General features: G+C 37.9%; 1 protein-coding gene across 2 annotated transcripts in view; it reads left to right on the top strand.

Annotated features, from left to right (window-relative positions):
* The first annotated feature begins 1,638 nt into the window (after positions 1-1,638).
* The window catches only part of PSMD1 (proteasome 26S subunit, non-ATPase 1), a 102,895-nt gene continuing 83,146 nt past the window's right edge, over positions 1,639-21,387 (top strand). Inside the window, exons 1-11 of one of the 2 annotated variants that reach the window (XM_082396416.1) lie at positions 1,639-1,813; positions 5,878-5,921; positions 6,558-6,631; positions 6,823-6,992; positions 10,320-10,525; positions 13,344-13,487; positions 15,614-15,840; positions 18,342-18,402; positions 19,462-19,590; positions 20,738-20,826; positions 21,302-21,380. In XM_082396416.1, coding sequence (XP_082252542.1) covers positions 1,798-1,813; positions 5,878-5,921; positions 6,558-6,631; positions 6,823-6,992; positions 10,320-10,525; positions 13,344-13,487; positions 15,614-15,840; positions 18,342-18,402; positions 19,462-19,590; positions 20,738-20,826; positions 21,302-21,380 — 1,239 coding nt within the window. In that variant the 5' untranslated portion in view covers positions 1,639-1,797. Of the gene's footprint in view, positions 1,814-5,877; positions 5,922-6,557; positions 6,632-6,822; positions 6,993-10,319; positions 10,526-13,343; positions 13,488-15,613; positions 15,841-18,341; positions 18,403-19,461; positions 19,591-20,737; positions 20,827-21,301; positions 21,381-21,387 lie in introns of those variants that run through there. The other variant, XM_082396417.1, reaches the window with a different exon arrangement.

Raw genomic sequence — 21,387 nt, 5'->3', positions numbered from 1 at the left:
CCACCTTGTCCATGGCAATCCGAGGCATTGCACTCCCACAGGGAGAACGGGGAGTGAGGAGAAGGCTGTGCACAGAAACAGGGAAGAACAAAGCAGAAGAACAGAGCCCAAGATGGGGACTCGGGGTTTCAAGGAGCAGAGGCAGTGGTCAGAGCTGAGTTTTGAAAAAGATTGCTCTGACTAAAGAGTGCAGAATGGAATGGAGAGGAAGAAGCCAGAGGCCTGGGACAGCAGAATGTCCAAGAAGAGAGGGACCTCTCTCAGGGCTCCCATGGGGCTCAGGTGAGACTGTGGCAATTACAAGCTCAGCGTCCCAGCCAGAGACAGAATCGTCCTTCCATAGAGAATGTCTTCTTTTTGAAGAGCAGAGATGGCAGACTGGCCACCTCTCTGCTTTAAAACATTTTGAATTAGTTGCCAACATTTTTTTTTTTTTTTTTGCCAACATTTTTTTTTTGAGATATAATTGACATATAACATTGTATTTGTTTTAGGTGTACAGCCTAATGATTTGGTATTGTGTATGCTGTGAACTGCTTATCACCATAAGTTTAGTTAACATCCGTTACTGCACAAAGTTACAATCTTTTCTTGTGATCAGAACTTTTAAAATTTACTCTCTTAGCAACTTTCTAATATACAACTGTAAGTCGTCATGCTGTACATTCATCGCCAGGACTGATTTATCCTATAAATGGAAGTTTGTACCTTTCCACCCCCTTCACCCATTTCACCCAACTTGCCAACATGTAAAATTCCTAGGATTTCACACAAAATTCTGATTTCTGGCTTTTCTTGGAAAAATCAGAAGCTCTCACGACAGTAGCCCTGCATTTGGCACTGCAACACTGTCGGAGCTAAATTGTTTAGTAAAGCTGGTATAAGACTGCAGATGGCTGTCACAACAGGCATTCCAAATTAGATACAATAAAAAACAGGAACCTGTCGCTACAGAGGGAGAGAGGAACTGGTCAGATGTAAGACAAGAATGGAAAATTTGTTTTTCTTTCAGAACACTTTTCACTGTATATCTTTTTATATTTCTGATTTTTAAACCATGTACAGTATTAACTATTCCAAACGTAAATAAAATCCTTCATTGTTCAACTTTATTATAAACCAGTGCTTACTTAGGGATTCATCGTGCTATGATTGTAAAGCATTTATGTTTGGATTTCTTTGGAAGCTGGGCCCTGGTTTTTAAAAATAATGGAAAATCACCCTTCTAAGAAAACGCTCTTTGCCCTCCCGGGATCCCCAAAGGCTTGGCTGGGGCGCGGGGTGGGCGCTGCAGGGAGACTTCCTGAGCAGCAGGTGGCGCTACGAGCCCCGCGAGCACCTCTCCTCAACCCGTTTTTCTCAGCAATGGCGGGTGACGGTGGGGGCGGGGTGGGGGGTGGGGGGGGGGGTCCTGTCTCTAGGGGTGGCTATTCTGAAGCCTGATCCCAGGTGCGGACGAGGGTTCCCATTCCCGCGGGAGCGCTGACCTCGAGGAGGATTAGAGAACACCATGGAGCTCTCCGTGCACCCTCCCGCGCGAGGCGGGGCGGCAGTGGCGGCATGGAAGACACAGGTCTGGGGAGAATTCGTGCCAGGCGGCAGGCGGGACAGCGGGCAACCCCGAGGCGGGCGGGGTCCTGGGTGAGAAGCGAGCCGGTGGCCTGAAGAGGCGAGTGACTGAGCCGGGCACCCGGGGAGCCAGGCGGCGCGGCGGAGCGAGCGGCAGGGAGCTGACAGATAGACGGCGCGGCCGGGGCGGCGAGTGAGCGAGCGGGCGAGCTAGTACGGGGCGCAGCCATGATCACTTCAGCCGGTGAGTGGGATCGCAGCCGGCGCCGAAAGGGAGGAGACGCCACGCCGGCTTTTAGCTGAGTCAGGGCCGGTGACTGGGCACCTCCCGGCGGAGCACCGGCCTGCGCGGCTGCTCACTGCGCGAGGCTCACCCCTCGTGCCGGGGGCTGGTAGTGTGGCCCGGGGTCTCCGGGGGCCCCGCGACCCCCTCCGGCTCGGGGGAATCGCGCTGGGTTGACCGGCTCGTTCTTCCTCCGCAGCCACACCCCCATGCCCGGACACGAGGGGCTTCCTGGGCCCTTCTCTGACCCCGACGGGTTTTCCTTAATTCCATTCCTCCGGCGGTTGACCATGTGGGGCCGTCCGAGCCTAGCCCTTCCTTGCAGGTGGTTAGGGTGGGATGGTCCCCCCGTGCAGCCGGACTGTAAGGGAGCCCATGCTACTTAAGTACTTCTCGACCTGACTTAGCACTTTTCTCTTTAGAGGGAAATCGAAATTAAATTAGGCTTGAGGCGGGTCGTTTCTGGGTCTGTTCTAAGGATATTTAGTTAAAGCACCCAGAGAACTTTCGTGTTCGGTGAAGACAGCATCCTGAAGGCAGACATTATACTGAGAATCCAACTGTGGTTTTGAGGCTAGACGCTAACTAGGCTGCCTTGAAGGAAGAACTCATGGGTGTGCGGGGCAGGTTTCCTGCACTTAACCGTTGTGTGCGTAGATCGTGGAATGACGTTTGCAGCGGCATAAGCTGTAGAAGTCAGGTTTCAAGTGGAGATTTTTAAGCCCCGGGCTGCAGATTGATGTGCACGTAGCTGTCCTCAGCCTTGGTGCCTTTTTTCGTCTCTGCTCACAAACCTTTTTCTCGTCCTGTTTTACTCCACACTTGCCCCACAAGTGCTTTGCTATAAACAAACTGATAATCAGAGGACAGTAACTTGTAAGGAGCTCCAAACCATGTGTTTTATAAGGATTGCTTAAAGAAATTGGTGGAGACCCTGGGAGACATAATAGTTCTTTTTAAAGACTTGAAGAGCCGTCACCTGTACATGGGATTAGAGTTTTGTCTCCAGTGGGTGCAGATGATTGGGAGATGAATTTTAGTTCAATGTAAGGAAAAGCTTTTCCATCCAGTCAGAGTTCTCTAAAGAGAAAATTAGCACTAAACTTCTTGCTGCTTGTAAATGTAGGCCTCATTGTTTTTCAGATCCCTCTACTTAGCCCACACCACCTTCATCTCTTGCCTGGCTTGCTTTGACAGCCTTAAGATTTTGTTTTTCCAACAATTACCTCCGTATAGTCCATTCTTCGTGTTGTAGTCAGAGTATTCTTTTTTAAACCTTAATCACATAATATTATTTTTTTGGTTAAAATCCTTCAGTGGTTTCCATTGTGCTTATAATAAAATCCAGGCTTATAGGCCTACATGATCTGATTCCTGGCTTGTCTTGTACTACTTTTTTCCTCACTATACCCTAATCATACTGGCCTATCTGTTCCTTGAATATGTCAATTTTTCTCCCCTACCTCAGGCCCTGCCACATTCTTTTCCCCCTTTCTAAACTCCTCTTCCTCAAGTTTTCCCTTAGCTTCTCAATCTTTAGCTTCCGCTCAAATGTTAGTCTTTCCTGATCATTCTATTAAAACATGCTGCATCTCTCCCCCTCAGCTGTCCCCTCTCTTCATTACAGTCCTGTAATTACTTTGTTTACTTGTCTGACTACTGTTTTTCTCTCTGTGGTAGATTTTGGGCGGGAAGCTTTTCATAATTCTTAGAACAACTGCCGAGCAGATGACAGTTCAAAAGTATTTCTCGAATGAAGAAATCAGTTAGCTAATCAAATCAATAAATCAGTCACCAGAGTATTTTAAGTAGAGGCTGAAACAACACTTGGTGGGGATTTAATAGAATTTAAACCTAATGATTTTTGAGGTCTTCCTCTGAGACTCGGTGGTGATAGCATAGTGTGTATTCGTTACTGTCATTGGTTACATTTACTGGATTACTTATTAGCTTCTGCTCCAAACCTTTTGTCACCTGGTTTCCTGTCCTTTGGCTTTCTATGGCTTAGGATCTGTCCCGGGTGCTAAACGGAACCTAACAGGTACTAGTTTGGATTAGTCAGTTTATTTGTTCATTTATTGGCTAGGCACTTGCAGGGCACTAAGAACACAGTGGTGAATAAGAGGTCAACATGTACTGTTAAGTTTTTCCAAGAGGTTTGGCTGTGAAAGGGAGCGGAGAGATAGAGATAGGTGGTTGCTGGAGGGAGACATGAGAATAAATTTTTTTTAACATAATAAAGGAAAATTATGCATAAAAGCTTTAAAACAATAGTCTCCCACTCCTCTTTTCCCTTTCTTATTCCTTGAGGCAACTGTTTTCAACTTTTAAGCTGTGTCTTCTGGAGCATACCTTTATATTTATAAATAATATGCTATTTAAAATAATGCTGTAAATCGATAGAGCAACTTTAGGTAATATCTGCTGACTTCATATTATGGCATAAGAGATGTTTTAGCATCCTGAAACCTTCCCCATTCCCCAGGTGCACCTCGTCCCCCGTCTAAAGGAGAGTTCTGTTGTTTTTAAGATGAGAAATATTTGTGTATGGAGTGTAGGTATTTGATTTAGTTGTGTTCCATGGACAATGGCTGCATTTCTAAGCCAGGACAACCATATAACACATTAGTCATAAGTGAAACCAAACAGGAGAGTGTACAGAAATCCATCACCTCTTTTGGTAAAAGCAGTTCAGACATACTGTTGATTGACGGTAAGGGAATGGGTAGCATTTTTAGTATTTTGATAAAGCATTCTGCCATTTATGATCTGTTCCACATTTAAGGTACTCTTGTCTATCAGCTCTTCCATGTCACTAGTTCACAATCCCCCTCCCCTCCCCTGATTGCATTCTTTAATCTGTCTTCTCTTCATGCTGTCAATTCAACCTGTCTGTTCTGGGTTTGTTATACCAACCTAGAGTACCAAGAAGTTCCTTTTATCTGCTTTCATGCTTTTTGAACAGTAGTATGCCCTAGCTAGAACCATGGCATAGTTTTGTTTGCTAAATTTTGTATCTTTTCCTGTATGGCTCTCTAAAGACGAAGCTATTTGGCGAACCTACACTTACCAGTTAGAAATGGCTAGCTACATCTCCTAAGGAAAGTTGCCTTGACACTTTTTGTATCAGCTCACAGTTTCAACTCAGTGTTCCGGAATGATTTTAAGACCTACATGGAAAACATATCTGAGAGACAGTTTAGTTTCCTTCATGGTCCAAGGACGGTAATCTCCCACATCTTTTTTTCTAATAATCCCTTTGCTATATGACTGTACTTCAGGGTGCATTTTTTTGGAGAGGACAGTTATTTCCTTTACTCTCCAGTGTTAGTGCTAATCACCTCAGGGTCACGTGGGGAATGCTGTGCTTCAGTAATTGAAGTCAGAACAAGTGAGATTGCTCACCATTTAGCAGAGCCTTCTAGGTTACTTGTGATACAACAGAGGTGCCTTAATATAGGCATCTTGAAATAATCGAATTATTTTATTCTGTGAGTTGATGACTAAGTACTCCTGCTTTTGTAAATAATTTTATAACTCTTGGTTTATTTTGTGTGAATAATTTTATTCAAAAATTGTGTAGGAAAATTTCTCGTTTTGGTCAGTAAATTCGGCCAGTGATTGTCAAACTGTAATGAATATCCGTATTACAAGGAAGGCTTATGGCTCCATTACTGGACCCCATCCCCACAATTTCTAATTCAGTAGATCTGTGATGGGGCCAAGAATTTTTATTTTTAACAAGTTCCCAGGTAATGCTAATGCTAAGTGATCCAGGAACCATGCTTTGAAAACTGTTGAATTAGGCAAATAATGTGATATATATGGTATTATGAGGGTTTGATAACATAGTTAATCCTTAAAATTTGAAATATAAACCTTTTCAGTTTTAAAGAAAAATAATGATTCCTCTAGTGAAGTCACCCCTCAAAAAATACTTTTTTTCCAACTCTAATATATTGTTGACTAAGTGTTAGTTTATCTTAAGATATATATTTCATAATCATATACCTTTTGTCTTATAGCTGGAATAATTTCTCTTCTGGATGAAGAAGAACCACAGCTTAAGGTATGAGTCAAATAAAAATTAACTGGGCTTAATATGAGTACTTCGAAGCTCTTTGAATTTAGTGATATCTGTATATCTTCTTCCATTTAAAATAGCCGTCCTACTTAGTCTATACCTAGTCAGTGAAATCTAGCCCGAGGACAGGACAGTATTTTGGCAACAGCAGTGGTTTTCCCTAGAGTTTTAACAAAGCTGAGGCAAATAAATCTAAGTGTGGCACCTGGAAACCACCCCCCCACACACCAGTTTTCTTATCAACGGAAATCACAAAAAGTTACTTCTGTATCACATATTTTAAAACTATTTTCATTTGACGAAAATTTGGAATATACTTTGGTTGGCTCTAGGCACCTGAATTCATTTATATCCAAACCAGCAGCCTAGAGTCAATCTTATACATACTGTCAAAGAAGAAAAATGTTCAGTATGATAAGGAATGACATTATGTTTTATGATTGAAAACAGAAAGGAAGTGTGTAAGCCCAATGGAAAATATAAGTCAGTTGGTAAACTTTTGTATTTGTCATTTAGTAAATATGACTTAGAATTTGGCCACTGATTTGTTGGAAACTTTTTTTAAAGGAAGTATAATGGTAAGTCTGTCTCAAAATCGAATTTTGGTTTTATCTTCTACAGGAATTTGCACTACACAAATTGAATGCAGTTGTCAATGACTTCTGGGCAGAAATTTCTGAGTCTGTAGACAAAATGTAAGAATTTACTTTATTTCTATAAATTGGAATAAAGTAGATCAACCTTAATTATCTGTGGATGTGGGTCTGTGGCTTATTAATTCATTTAGAAATTTGCTGCCACTAAATTGCGACTTGAGTATTTAGATTTGGAATTTTTAAGGAGAACCACAGTTTGAACTAGGCCTATACTTCCTAATTTCTTTCAGAGAAGTTTTGTATGAAGATGAAGGTTTCCGGAGTCGACAGTTTGCAGCCTTAGTGGCATCTAAAGTATTTTATCACCTGGGGGCTTTTGAGGAGTCTCTGAATTATGCACTTGGAGCAGGTGACCTCTTCAATGTCAATGATAACTCTGAATATGTGGAGACTATTATAGGTAATTATCTTCCATCTAGTAAGGCTTTATCTTGTTGGCTTCTTTCTTGCTCTAGTACATATAGCATTTTTTTCCCTGAATTTTTGAGGTTGCCACATTTCATCTAAATTGAAAGTTCATAATCTTCCTACAGTAATTTTATGCAGGCTGAGTTTTTAGATCTGCCTTAGAATTCTGTGCTTTGTTATTTTTTGTTGTAATGAACAGTAACATGAATAACAGTAAAAATGAAGACACTCTACTCACAAAATATTTTAAGAATGAATCTAAGAAATTATTCAGAAACAGCCAACTTAACACAAAGATAGTTATCTCAGTGATTATGTTTATCTCTTTTCCGATGAGCATACTGTTACATGAAAAAATTAAATCTGATTGTTGTGAATAACAGAAATTAAATGATAGTAATTTATAGAGTTGTTTCTAACACAGGAAATCATTATTGAGTGTTTCCATTGTACTAGGCACTGTACTGGTCGTTCTTCATAGCATAGTTTATTCCACAGCTGCCCTGTGAAGAAGGAGCTAGCCTTGTTTTACAAATGAGAAAACTTGGGTTTCAAGATGATAAAGACACATGGCTATTAAATAGGAGGGTCAGAATTTAAAACCCAGGCTTACTTACTACGAAATCCATACTGTTTCTACTAGTAACCATTGTTTTTTTATTTGCTTCTGTGTTTTTGAAGTGAGAGGGTAGCACACAGGTAAGGTTCGGGATTCTCTATCTTGTAAGTTGAACCAGCTCTGTAAGAGTTTGTTCAAAGCTTTTGTAGCTTTAAAAATGTTTGAAAACTCCTGTTCTAATAGATGAAAGAAGGGATTGCATACCCTTCAGATGTGTCTTTTTGACTATCAAGCTTTAGATCATAGTTACAGAGAGCCCAAGAGTGTGTTCTCTGTCAAGTGTGTTTAGTATAGTTTTTTGAATTGCTGATTAAGAGGACATCTGCATTATTCACCTGAACCCTTAAAAGGAGAAAATTGGTATTCTCTTTCAGAAATTGGGAAATGCTGCACAAGGCAGTCCAGAGAGGTACTTTTCAAATGTCCCTGAAGTTTGAAGTAAGATTTTGTGTTCACATTTAAAATTTTTTTGCCATGATGGTGTGAGAATGTTGCAAGTAAGTTTATTGTTGTTGGGAACTCACTGAATTGGAGTTTTCATCTGTGAATCCTGTGGGAAGAACAGATGATTTTAAAGAATAGACCGTATCATTTGAAACCAGAGCACTTTCCCTACATTAAGTTAGAAATGGTGAGTTAAGTGCATTTATCTCTTTTCTCTTATTTGAAGGATTTTTTTTTGATGAATGTTGATAATTTTTTCCAGTGGTGATCTGCAAGTGCTTGCAATGTTAACATTTTACAAATGATGCTTTTAATCAGGACAGCTGGTCTATAAGAGGTTATGAGGTGGTAGATGCCTTCCTATGTATCATCTTAGTCTTAGCTTGTAGAAGGTGGTTGTTGACTGGTAGACCAGTTCTGTTTGCTTTTCTTTGTGTGGAAATGGGGTTCACCCTTCTAGTTTTCTTGAGACTCTTAGAATGGATTTTTTTAAATGTCAGCGAGATTTGTGAGAGGATATATAAAATAGAATTTAGGAAAGCCTTCCTAGGATCTTAATGAATGTCATAAACAGTACACTCAGAAAATTCAAGGCTAGAATTTTCAATCTTCTCCCAGTTGTAATAAGACTTCAGCTAGGAATGAGGCTCGGTTCTGGAATACAGTTATGACATAAACCTGGTAAGTGAGAGCACAAGTCTCATTTGAAACCTGGGAGGTAACATTTTTCTCCCTCAGTTATTAACTAAGGAAAGCTCCCCAAATGTTATAAATCTGAGATTCCTTTCTGATGAGGTAGGGGTAATGTTTCCTCACAACTGCATTTGGTTCAAAAAGCTCATATTAGGGCCTGGTGAAGATTTTCTGCAACCAAAATTGTTTAAGGTCTGCTTTGTGAGTGCCACTTAGTTCTTACTAACTGTACCTGAACCTGCCTAATTCTACCTGGATGGACCCTGAATGTGGTATATTCCAATTTATAAAAGTCCTCTGCTTCCCCCAAAATATAGACCCATTAACATGGGCCATCTAGTAGACCAGCAGTTCTTTATCCTAGTTCAAATCATTTCTGTTTCCTGGGGCTATAGTTGGCAACTAATTAATCTTTTCCTTGTACCTTTCTCTTTGAAAGGGAGGGTGACAGGCCAGTGAGTTATAGAGAGGATAACTGCTATATATGTCATTCAGCTTGAGTGGCTGTTTTCCTTAAGAAGGTGGAAGAAGGTTTAGGGAAATTTCCTTTCTTGGTTGCTCCTAAAAAGTTTAAGGTATGATTGTAAAGTAGTGTAAGTTGTAAACATGATACCCTTCAGTATGTTGCCTCTTCCTCCCCATTCACCCAAATCATCGTGAAATGGGAAAGCCAAATTATGCACATGCACCACTGCATGAATTTTCAGACTCCCTGTTTGGGGGAGAAGGGGAAGTACGTGTGAATAGGTTCAACCTACCTCACATTGAGACAGTGAATATTTTAGCTGATTGCCGGAAAGGTTTTTGGAAATCTTGGGATTGCCTTTAGAACCTGTGGCACATTTCAGGTCATAGACTCTCTACTGTCAAGGATCTAATAGTTTCATTAATGTGAAGAAGTGTAATTTATTGCCATGTGATAATTGCTACAATAGGGTTTTTGTTAATATCCTCAGTCATGGCAAGTGTTTGTTTTTGAGAGTGAAAACAGCAGCTATTTGTAGCCAACTCTGTAAAATAAGCAGTTTAGTCAAGTTGAATAACATAATTTTGAATAATAAACAGTAACAAGATAGAAATTTTTTTTTTAATTTATTTATTTATTTTGTGGCTGCGTTGGGTCTTCGTTGCGGTGCGCGGGCTTCTCATTGCAGTGGCTTCTCTTGTTGCAGAGCACAGGCTCTAGGTGCGCAGTCTCAGTAGTTGTGGTGCACGGGCTTAGTTGCTCCGCGCCATGTGGGATCTTTCCGGACCAGAGCTCGAACCCGTGTCCCCTGCATTGGCAGGCGGATTCTTAACCACTGCGCCACAAGGGAAGTCCTAGAAATGTTTTAAATAATGTCAGCTTACTGGAATTAGTGTGTAGCCCTGCAGTGTAACTGTTATGGAGGGAACAATATTAACTTGAAGGTATAACTTACAACATTTAAAAAATCTGAAATTTGCTCATTACTCCATAGTCATCCCATAAGTTTTTTTTATGATTATAAATGTAGGCATTGTCCTTTCTAGTAGTATAGCCCAATTTACCAGCTGATCAGAGTTATTTTATTTTCTCTATAGCAAAGTGCATTGATCACTACACCAAACAATGTGTGGAAAATGCAGATTTGCCTGAAGGAGAAAAAAAACCAATTGACCAGAGATTGGAAGGCATTGTGAATAAAATGTTTCAACGATGTCTAGATGATCACAAGTATAAGCAAGCTATCGGCATTGCTCTGGAGACACGAAGACTGGACGTCTTTGAGAAGACTATACTTGAGTCGGTAGGTAGATGATGGAATTTTAGAGATTGCTATTGATGAAGAATCAGCAGAGCAAATAATTAAAACTGAAAATTGCATGGGTAGTGAAAAGAAAATCTAATTTAGATATAATAAGGTGCTCTTTTGAGAAAAATTTTATTTTTATATTTATAAAATATAAAATATAAGTATTTTATATTTATATTTATGTTTATAAATGAACCTTGGCTGTGTTTTGTGTTTGTCAAATAGTTGCTTTTATCTTACCACATTTATTCCTTTGAGGTCTTGCATGGGGAAGTTGTCTTAATTACCCTGCCCTTTTTAAGGAGACTATATTGGTAAACTACTATTGTAATGCATTTATCATGGTTAAAACTATAAGCTACATTCCTGGTTTGGGGGTGTTTTGAAATAATTACGACAGTTGTAAGTTACCAACCAAAGTGGTCAGAGAGGTGCAAGACTGAGTTAAATGGACATTGATCTGCATGCCCACTTTGCCTGCCTCACTACGTATCCTTCTCCACAAGCTAGCTCTTTGCACTCCAGCCATTTTGACCTTGTCTCTTCTGCTAGATGTACCATACCCCATTCCCCTTGCCAAAAGTATTGCCCCTGCCAAAAACATCTTTTTCCTTTTCTTTCTTTACCTGCTGTATTCCTGTTCAAGATTCACAGTTCAGCTCAACTGTCATTTGTTTACAGATCCTTCTGTCAATCCCTGCCAGGCATACCCTCCTCAACCCTTAGGTCCAGCTAGGTCCACCACATTATAACCTCCTTAAGGATAGGTACTTTCACCACTGGGTCCCCAAAGCCTAAGGCAGTGTTTAGCAGCAGTGGTAAGATTTGTTTAAATGAGTAAATGAATGAATGACCCAGTGTCATAGAACGGCCCTTATTTTGCTCTGTTTGATTTTTGTGCAGTTGTAGTTTCCCCTTGTCTTCAGGTGAATAGAAATAAAATATTTGTTTTTATTCATTCAACAAATATTTTTTGAGTGCGTATTATGTGTCAGACACTGTTCTAGACATTGGAGATACAGTGGCAAACAAGACCAACAAAGTTCCTGCCCAAATGGAATAATCCACTGGAAGAATAGGCAGTGAAGCCTTATTCCCTATAAGGTAAAGGGGTGATAAATTTTTAAAGAATAAAGCAGAGTAAGAAATGTGTATTACTTTACATCCCAGTGCACATATACATATAGATGTAACTTAGGATGAAATAATATCTACTTTTTCTACTTATGATGTAATCCTGATATTTTAAAATTGTATTTCATTTTTTAAAAAATGCTAGTCCCATTAAGTTGATTTCATCATGTATACGCTGATAGATCACAACTTGCTTTTTAAAAAAAAATTTTTTTTAATCATTGAACAAAGCTATCTTTAAATTTTATAGTACTTTACAGTTTTCACAAGTTTCACACACGATTTCATATAATCCTATAATAACACTTTTTTATCCCCTGCTCCCTTCCCCCTTCCCTGTCCCCACTGATAACTACTAGTTTGTTCTATCTGTGAGTCTGCTTTTATTTTTTGTTTTATTCACTAGTTTGTTGTATTTTTCAGATTCCACATATAAGTGATATCATGCAGTATTTGTCTTTCTCTGTCTGACTTATTTCACTTAGCATAATGCCCTCCAAGTCCATCCATGTTGCTGCAAATGGCAAAATTTCATTCTTTTGTGTGGCTGAGTAGTATTCCATTGTGTATATACATTTGTGTGTGTGTGACACCCCACATCTTTATCCATTCATCTGTTGATGGACACTTAAGTTGCTTCCATATCTTGGCTATTGTAAATAACACTGCTATTGGGGTGTGTATATCTTTTCGAATTAGTGAATTTTGTGAATTTTTAATTTCTCAACTGGCTTTTTGAGAAGTACTCCTGTAGCTCTTCAGCATGCTTATTTATGCTGAAGGACTTTTATAGGTTAGTATCTCAAATATTGGGTATGCTTTGAAGAACCACAGGTAAACATAAATAATCTGGAGGGGCTTCCCTGGTGGCACAGTGGTTAAGAACCCGCCTGCCAATGCTGGGGACATGGGTTTGAGCCCTCGTCCGGGAAGATCCCACATGCTGCGGAGCAACTAAGCCCGTGTGCCACAACTACTGAAGCCCATGCACCTAGAGCCCGTGCTCCACAACAAGAGAAGCCACTGCAGTGAGAAGCCCGCATGCCGCAACGAAGAACAGCCCCCGCTCGCCGCAACTGGAGAAAGCCCGCATGCAACAGTGAAGACCCAACGCAGCCAAAAATAAATAAATAAAATAAATTTATAAAATAACTAAATAAATAAATAATCTGGAGTCAAAATTTCCTCAGGAGGGCACCAGCTAGATGTGACAGCACTCAAAGCTTGAGTCACTCAGAGCTGGAGAATAGTTCTATCACATTGTGTTCCTGGCCAGTGAGTATAGGCGGTAAGTCATGAGGATTAGCAAGACTAGAGGCAGACACAATTGAAAAGCATAGCCACTTGGTATATGTACAGCTGTATAGATCATTTTATAATAATTAACAGCACCACCACAGTTATAGTATACTATGGTCATATAGTCATGATCCTGGATGATCACTAAATATTTAATTGTTTTCACCTATTTTTTTTTTCATGAAGACAGGGAAATAGGTAATTTTCTTTTAAGATTTTCATCTAAAATGGTTAAAAATTTTAAGTTTTATTGTTTAAGTAGCAAATAAATCTTTAGCTGCCTAGAATGGCTAAAGACTATCGATTAAAATAATTTGATTTCTAAATAAACATGCTTCAGTAACCAGATAATCATGTCTCTTCAAATTATCTTTTTCAGAATGATGTCCCAGGAATGCTGGCTTATAGCCTCAAGCTCTGCATGTCTTTAATGCAGAATAAACAGTTTCGGAATAAAGTACTGAGAGTTCTAGTTAAAATCTACATGAACTTGGAGAAACCTGATTTCATCAATGTTTGTCAGGTAATAACATTGCATTACTTTACACTGTACTGCTGGGCCGTGCCTCACTACATTACATTATATAACATCACATCACTGTAATTTCATACATGTATCTCAATTGATCTTTACAACAGCTTTGTGAAGATACTTTATGCGTTTATATTCCATTTTACTGATAAGAAACAATCTCTCAAAACTAAAAAGCTGTTTTGTTATAATGTGTTATTTCTATGTATTCTTTTTTTCATTTTGAAAATAATCCAAGCATTTAAGGAAATTTTTGAAAATGAGGTTAAAAAAAAAAAAGGTAGAAGAAAAGATAAAAACGGTACCTATGTTATGTCATTCTAAAAAGAATTTCAGCTGTAAAAATTATCTTTGGTTTCATTCCCCGAACACCAGCCAAGACCTTTGGGTATATTTTCTTTATCTCTTTTCATGTATGGACTTGCTTGCACACTTTAAAAAAAATTAAGACAGTATAGAAAATATATAAGATGAAAAGTGTATCTTTCCCTTTCCATTGGCCTTTTCCCAATTAAAAGATTCATAAATGTTTTTCTTCCACCTACTAGCACATGTGGAGCTACCTCATTCTTTTCAATGGCTAGATTGTGTTTTATTGACAAATTTTTGTATTCTGCTTAGAGCACAGCATTTTATCACACCTTTGGTTTATTATTTTTTCATTATAATGTGTTCTCAATATGTGTTTCTATCCTCTATACATATTTAAAATTTAGATTAATACATCCTTTTTTTGAATGCTTTTTTTAAAAATTGAGTATAGTTGATTTACAATATTATGTTAGTTTTAGATGTACAGCAAAGTGATTCAGGTTTTTATTTTTTTTCCAAATTATTTTCCGTTATAGGGTATTACAAGATACTGAATATAGTTCTCTGTGCTGTACAGTAAATCCTTGTTGCTTATCTGTTTTATATATAGTTTTTGATGCTTTTTAAACCAAGTGTGAAACACAGAAAAAGCTGGAAGAAAAATATCCACCTTTATATCACCTGAAGTCTACGTAACATTTTAGTATATTTCCTTTCACTTTTCTCTGTATAGGTTTCTGGAGTTTTGTTTGCTTCTAAATAGTTTTTAAAATAGTTTTTAAAACTTACATGAAAAACAGTAGTCCTCTGCCTTCTTCCTCTGTGTATTGCAGTTTTATTCCTCAGAAGTAATTTTATTTCTTTTAGCTATTTTATTCCTTGTCCCTGTAAAAATTTTTTTTAATTTATTTTACATTTTTAAAATACATTTTTGAACAGATAATATTACATTCACATGATTCAAAATTCATGAAGAATCAAAGGATATACAGTAAAAAGTCTTCTTGACACTTCTTTCCTTTGGCTCCCAATTTCCCTTCCCTGGAAGCAAACAGTATCAATTATATATTTCCTTCAATTTAACGTTTTTTCATGTTTTAATGTTTCACAAATTCTTGTACAAACTCTTTCTTGATTGTGCAGTAGTCATTCAGTGGATATACTTTGCCTTTCTTAACCAGTCTCCTGGTATTGGTCATTTATTTTGTTTCCATAATTTCCTATACTTAATTTATAATAACTTTGGTTAATGTGTTCATTTTGAAATTGAGTTATTTGCTGCTTAAGGGAACAAGAAAATTTTAATTGAATTCTTAAAAGAAAAATCCTAAATTTATTGGGTGGTTTTTGTTAAAACATGTGGCAAATCCTAAGAGTAGTAAGCGAAATGCTTCAAAACGGTCATTTTAAAATGTGCCTCTTGTCCTGGCCCAGCACAATACAATGTGTTAAATGAATGAACGACTCCTACAATTTATGGTAAAGCAGAAAATAAGTTACAGAGCACTTGATAGCGATTTATGGATAAGATTTAAAGAAGCCAAGATTCATTCACCAACCGGTTATTGAATATTGCTAATTGCCAGGCACAGTGTTAGGAGCTGTGAATATAAGTTGTGTGGATTTTCTTATGGAAGGCAGATTCCATTTTCAGGAAAACTTTGGTGCCAGGATCAGAACTAGAATGCTAGACTAGATAGTCTGCCCCAGTTTGCCTTTACTTATATTTGTTGACTATCACTCTCTAAGTATCTTGTAGACAAAGTTTTCAATTATTATGTAATTGTTCTTTATCTGCATTTCAGTGCTTAATTTTCTTAGATGATCCTCAGGCCGTGAGTGATATCTTAGAAAAATTGGTAAAGGAAGACAACCTCCTGATGGCTTATCAGATTTGTTTTGATTTGTATGAAAGCGCTAGCCAGCAGTTTTTGTCATCTGTAATCCAGAATCTTCGAACTGTTGGCACCCCTATTGCTTCTGTGCCTGGATCCACCAATACGGGTACTGTTCCAGGATCAGAGAAAGACAGGTATAAGTATCTTTTTCTGTATCAGAACGAATTCAACAATCTTTATTTCATTTTGAGAATAGATATTTATAGACAACATAATCTAAGAATAAATTTCACCATTAGCTTTCATAGATTAGCCTCTTACTAAAGCTATTGCTCTGTTTTGCACTCTGCTGCATACATTAAGGAAAACCAAAGAAATGGACCCTTCTGGAAGGAAGCGGAAGTGGTTGTCTGATGGGGAGGGTGCCTGCCAGACAGCATGTGTGCTATCTAATCAAGTAAATTAAAAATCTCAGGGCTTCCCTGGTGGTGCAGTGGTTAGGAATCCACCTCCCAATGCAGGGAACAGGGGTACGAGCCCTGGTCTGGGAATATCCCACATGCCGCGGAGCAACTGAGCTTGTGCGCCACAACTACTGAGCCTGCACTCTAGAGCCCGCGAGCCGCAACTACTGAAGCCCGTTGCGCCTACAGCCCCTGCTCCGCAACGGGAGAGGCCGCCACAGTGAGAAGCGCGCGCACCACAGCGAGGAGTGGCCCCTGCTCGCCGCAGCTAGAGGAAGCCCGCACACGGCAACAAAGACGCAACGCAGTCAAAAATAAATAAATTAAAAAAAAAATCTCGGATGGGGTAGGTTGGGCTAGATTTTAGGCATTTGGGTTAGATATTTGTACAGTTAGAAACATTCTCAGCTTTTTTTTTTTTTTTTTTTAAACAAGGATGTTTCCTCTCACTAGTCCTTTAGTCCTTTTTTTCTTCTTTTTTAAATTTCTTTATTTTTATTATTTTTGGTTGTGTTGGGTCTTCGTTGCTGTGCCCGGGCTTTCTCTAGTTGCAGCCAGCAGGGGCTTCTCACTGCAGTGCTTCCTCTTGTTGCGGAGCATGGGCTGTAGGCACGTGGGCTCAGTAGTTGTGGCTCACGGGCTCTAGAGCACAGGCTCAGTAGTTGTGGCACACGGCCTTAGTTGCTCCGCAGCATGTGGGATCTTCCCGGACCAGGGCTCGAACCCCTGTCCCCTGCATTGGCAGGCGGATTCTTAACCACTGGACCACTAGGGAAGTCCCCATTCTCAGCTTTTTTAACGCTTTTATTAGAACTAATAAAAATTACTGTAAGTCAGTAATCTTGTAATCTTCATTTATTTAGGTTTTCTTTCATTTCTCTCAACAGTGTTTTTGTAGATTTTAGTACAGGAGTTTTGTACATTTTTCCCTAGATTTATTCCTAAGTATATTAGGTCTTTCAATGCTGCTGTAAGTGGTACGTTTAAATTTCAATTTCCAATTGTTTGTTGCTAATATGTAGAATTACAATTGATTTTTCTATATTAATGTTGAATCCCACAACCTTGCTTTAGTCACTTATTAGGTCTAGTAAATTTTTTTTATAGATCCCTTTATAGAATTTTCTACATAGGAATCATGTCATCTGTGAACAGAGACAATTTTACTTCTTCCTTTATAACTTTCATATCTTTTCCCCCCTTATTTTTTTCTGCATTGGTTAGGAAATCCAAACATTCTTCCTTTGTTCCTAATCATGGGGTAATAGCATTTAATTTATTTCTTTTTGATTTTAAAATTTTCTTTCTCCTTACCCTCTCCTTTTGTGTTGTGTTTATTTGCTTTCATGTTCTTTCTGAGTTGATCTTAATTTCTGAAGTAATTATCCTTCTTCTTCCATTCCCAGTTTTTCCCTAGTTATATTATTTCATTTCTGATATATAATATTCTTTTATATCTTGTAAAAGTTTTCTTCATATCTTTGACCTCTTTTCAAATAATTTTTTCTTATAATGGTGAATGGGATTTTACTTTGATCCTTTTTTGTGGTTTATCTTTACTGAAATTAGTTTTCCTAAATATTTACAAAGGAGGCTTGTTTAGGATAGTTTTTCTAATTTCCCTGTTCTCTAGAACTTCCTCTTTTATTGTGTTTGTGGAGTTTTAAACAAAACGGTGTCTTAGGTTCTGAGATCTCCTGGCTCTGTTTCCTTTCTCACTTTTATTTCAGCCTTCTTTTTCCCTCATTTCTGCCGTCTTAATTTGGATTCTGTGCCCAGCATTTTCTCCTCAGTGTAGTGCTTTGACCTAGAAGAGGGTGTCGGCTGGTTCGTTTAAGAGTTGTTGAGGCTCCAGCTGCTTTGCTTCAGACTGGTCTTTGTGGCTCGTGGTGGTGTATCTTCACCTGACCGTGTTTTGGGAATCTGGGAGATACTTTGTCACCTGGTTTTGTTGTCCATATATTTTGCTAACCTAGTTAGTTGCTTTGTGTGTTTTTATGAATTTATTTGGTGGAAATTCAGTAACTGGGTTGCCTCCATCTTATTTTACAATCTTTTTTGTTTCCTAATGGCAGTACTTAAGAAGTAATTAACTGTTTTTTCCTTGCAAAATATTTAATTTGGACATGGTTCAGACCTTCAATTTGATTAAAAGAAAAAAAAAAGCCACCCACACATACTATTCAGAAAATATTTATCACATTAGTAACTATTGGTTCTCTTCTTTTTAGTGACTCAATGGAAACAGAAGAAAAGACAGGTAGTGTACTTGTAGGAAAGACACCAGAAGCGGTAAGTGTGCTTTTTGAAGTTGAGGTTGCCATTTAAACAAATATTTCCACACTATACTGTAAATTATTTAAAAGTGTTTCATACCTGCTTTTATGGAGGTTTATTATTAAGTTTGATACCAAAGTTATTTTATAAAAATGGATTTTCTATAAAAAGTAAAATTTTAAAGATTCATCCCAGGGAATTCCCTGGTGGTCCAGTGGTTAGGACTCGGCGCTTTCACTGCTGACAGGCCTGGGTTCAGTCCTTGGTGAGGGAACTAAGATCCCACAAGCCACACAGCACGGCCAAAAAAGAAAAAAGATCAATCCCAGAAAGCACTTGACTTAGAAGAAATCAAATCCTCAGATCCTTATCAAAGAATGAACTCTGTCCAGAATAACTCTGAATTACCTGTCACAGAGTGAGAAAAAAAGTATGGCTTCTAACAAATAAATGGCAACTTATCATAGAGGGGGAGGGGGTAGTTTAGTTGTCTTTATCTTTAGTATTCATGGTGTGTGGAAGAGTGGGGCAAGGATTAGAGCAGTGGTCTGTTGGATGTAACTGTTTCCTCCATCAGGATTTTTGGTTTCTGGTTATCAGGTGTATAAATTTCAACTCTTCTTTCACATGGTTGGAGAGTTGTGTTGATGGCTTGGTAGTTCATGAGATCATATATATGTGTTGGTTAAAGGTGCTTTTTCTCAATTTGGAGGAGGGAGTTTCTCACCTAAACTATAAGTTGGCTGTGTATAAAATAGTTCCCCTTGCATATCACCAGTAATTAGTTACTCTTTTACAGTTTTTTTTAATATTAAAATATTTTATATTGGAAGCGAGTTTGGAATGAATAGCATTCTTCCATCAAGCTGGTATCATATCTCAATGGCATCTAATAAAGAAATAAATTACTCTTTCTCTCAAATAAATGATACATGAGTTTTCTAGATCCTACTGTTAAAATACGGGTTTTGTTGTGTGTATGACTGTGAATTTCACTGGTTTAGGGCTGTTAAAATAAAGTTAGCTTACTGTATTTCAGTAATACAATAATTTTCATTCTTGTTTGTTTGGCAGAGTCCAGAGCCCAAGGACCAGACTTTGAAAATGATTAAAATTCTAAGTGGTGAAATGGCTATTGAGTTACATCTGCAGTTTTTAATACGAAACAATAACACAGATCTCATGATTCTAAAAAACACAAAGGTAGGAAATTCATCTGTAATGGAGACCTTTTTCTTATATTTATTTTTTTCTTTAATAAGTACTTATATTTATTTCCTATTGAATAATTTGTTGCATTTTATTCCTGATCAAGGAAATAAGTATTTAAAAAAAAATAACCATGGGAGAAATGCTTGATCTTGTTGAAGAAGAAAGGGAATTAATATTGATTGAGCTCCTGTTTTTTGTGCTAGTCTCTCATTGGGAAGTTTAGTGGCTTTTTTTTTTTTTTCAGTCCCACTTTTTAAAGTTAGCTTTTATTTGAATGTATACATGTGGCATTTGGACAAATACCACAATCAGAACATTAATACAGGTTATTTGTGTGTTTGTTTTTCCCACTGAACTGCAAACTCCTTGAGAATAGGGGTTCTTACCTTGATATTGTAACCTTTGTTGAGATACTGATCGTAACAATTATTAATTTTTGAACAGATTATCTATTCATCTGGTTCAAAAAATGTTTTTATATAAAAAGATACATGGTACAAAAAATCTTCCTGCCTTGCCTGTGTTATTTACCCAGTATCCTTTCCCAAAGTCATTTATTCATTTTTTATTGTCATATGCTATTCCATTACTAAGCAGTTGTTTGATTGAGGCATATGTAATCATGCTTCTCCAGACTTTCAAAATAATTTTTACAGATGGCAAAAAGAATAATATAATTTGCATTTATGGCAATTTTCTGATGTTTATCTTTATAACGCAGTCTCATTAAAAATAAACACAACAACTTTGGTGATTGCCAGAGTTACAGTGCCAGAAGAGGTGCAGCATTGCTCCTCAGGTTACCCCAATACTTTGGAGACCTTGAGCTAGATACTGAAGAGAAATGGCAAACTATTCAGAAACCCAAAATTAGAAAATCTGCTGCGTAAATTCCTACCTAAAATCTACTACTGACCTCAATTAAGACCACAAATAAAACTTTGTTTGACTTGCTTATTTTTTATAAGCTAGCTATTTAGTGTTTATAAAAGAAATATCCAAGATTCGTATGTTAAATACCAGTTCAGTTTATTCATGTTTTCACCACAAAACAGGGCCTCTTACTGTGTGTTCACATGCAAGCTTGCGTTTGTATGAATACTTTGCTAATATTAAAAATCTGAATTTGTTTTTGTAGGATGCAGTAAGGAACTCTGTGTGTCACACAGCAACTGTTATAGCAAACTCTTTTATGCACTGTGGGACTACCAGTGACCAGTTTCTTAGGTAAATATACTTGTAGGTTCCCACTTTGGTTTAAAATTGTCTTTGACAGAGACTCTGTTGACATTGTCACATGGATGTGGGGAACTTTCCCTGCCTGACAGTCCTGAATTTTAAATTCTACTTTTCTATTTTATAAATTTTTTTAATTGCATATGCCTACTTGTTTTGAGGTAAAATTAATTTTCTTTATTAGTTGCCTTGAATATAGTTTTTTGAATGAAATACATTAAGCTTAGAAATTTGATACAGTTTTGCTTTTGTTCATAGTGGAATTACATGTCATGCATTTTTAAAAAGTCTTCAAAATATTAAGAACAACTTAGGAGGTAAAATGGAATCATCAGTAACTTGAGATCCATAAAGTAAAATGATTTGTAACAGTTCAAGGTGAACATTTTAATGCTTTGACGTTAGCGTTATAAAAAGCTTTATGGAATTCATTTCAGTAGTGTTGCTGAATTTCCTTTTCTTACAGAGATAACTTGGAATGGTTAGCCAGAGCCACTAACTGGGCAAAATTTACAGCCACGGCCAGTTTGGGTGTAATTCATAAGGTAATAT

Source organism: Balaenoptera borealis, assembly GCF_965194805.1.
Source record: "Balaenoptera borealis genome assembly, chromosome: 6".
Taxonomy (NCBI): Eukaryota; Metazoa; Chordata; class Mammalia; order Artiodactyla; family Balaenopteridae; genus Balaenoptera; species Balaenoptera borealis.
This window is presented reverse-complemented; position numbering and strand designations above follow the sequence as displayed.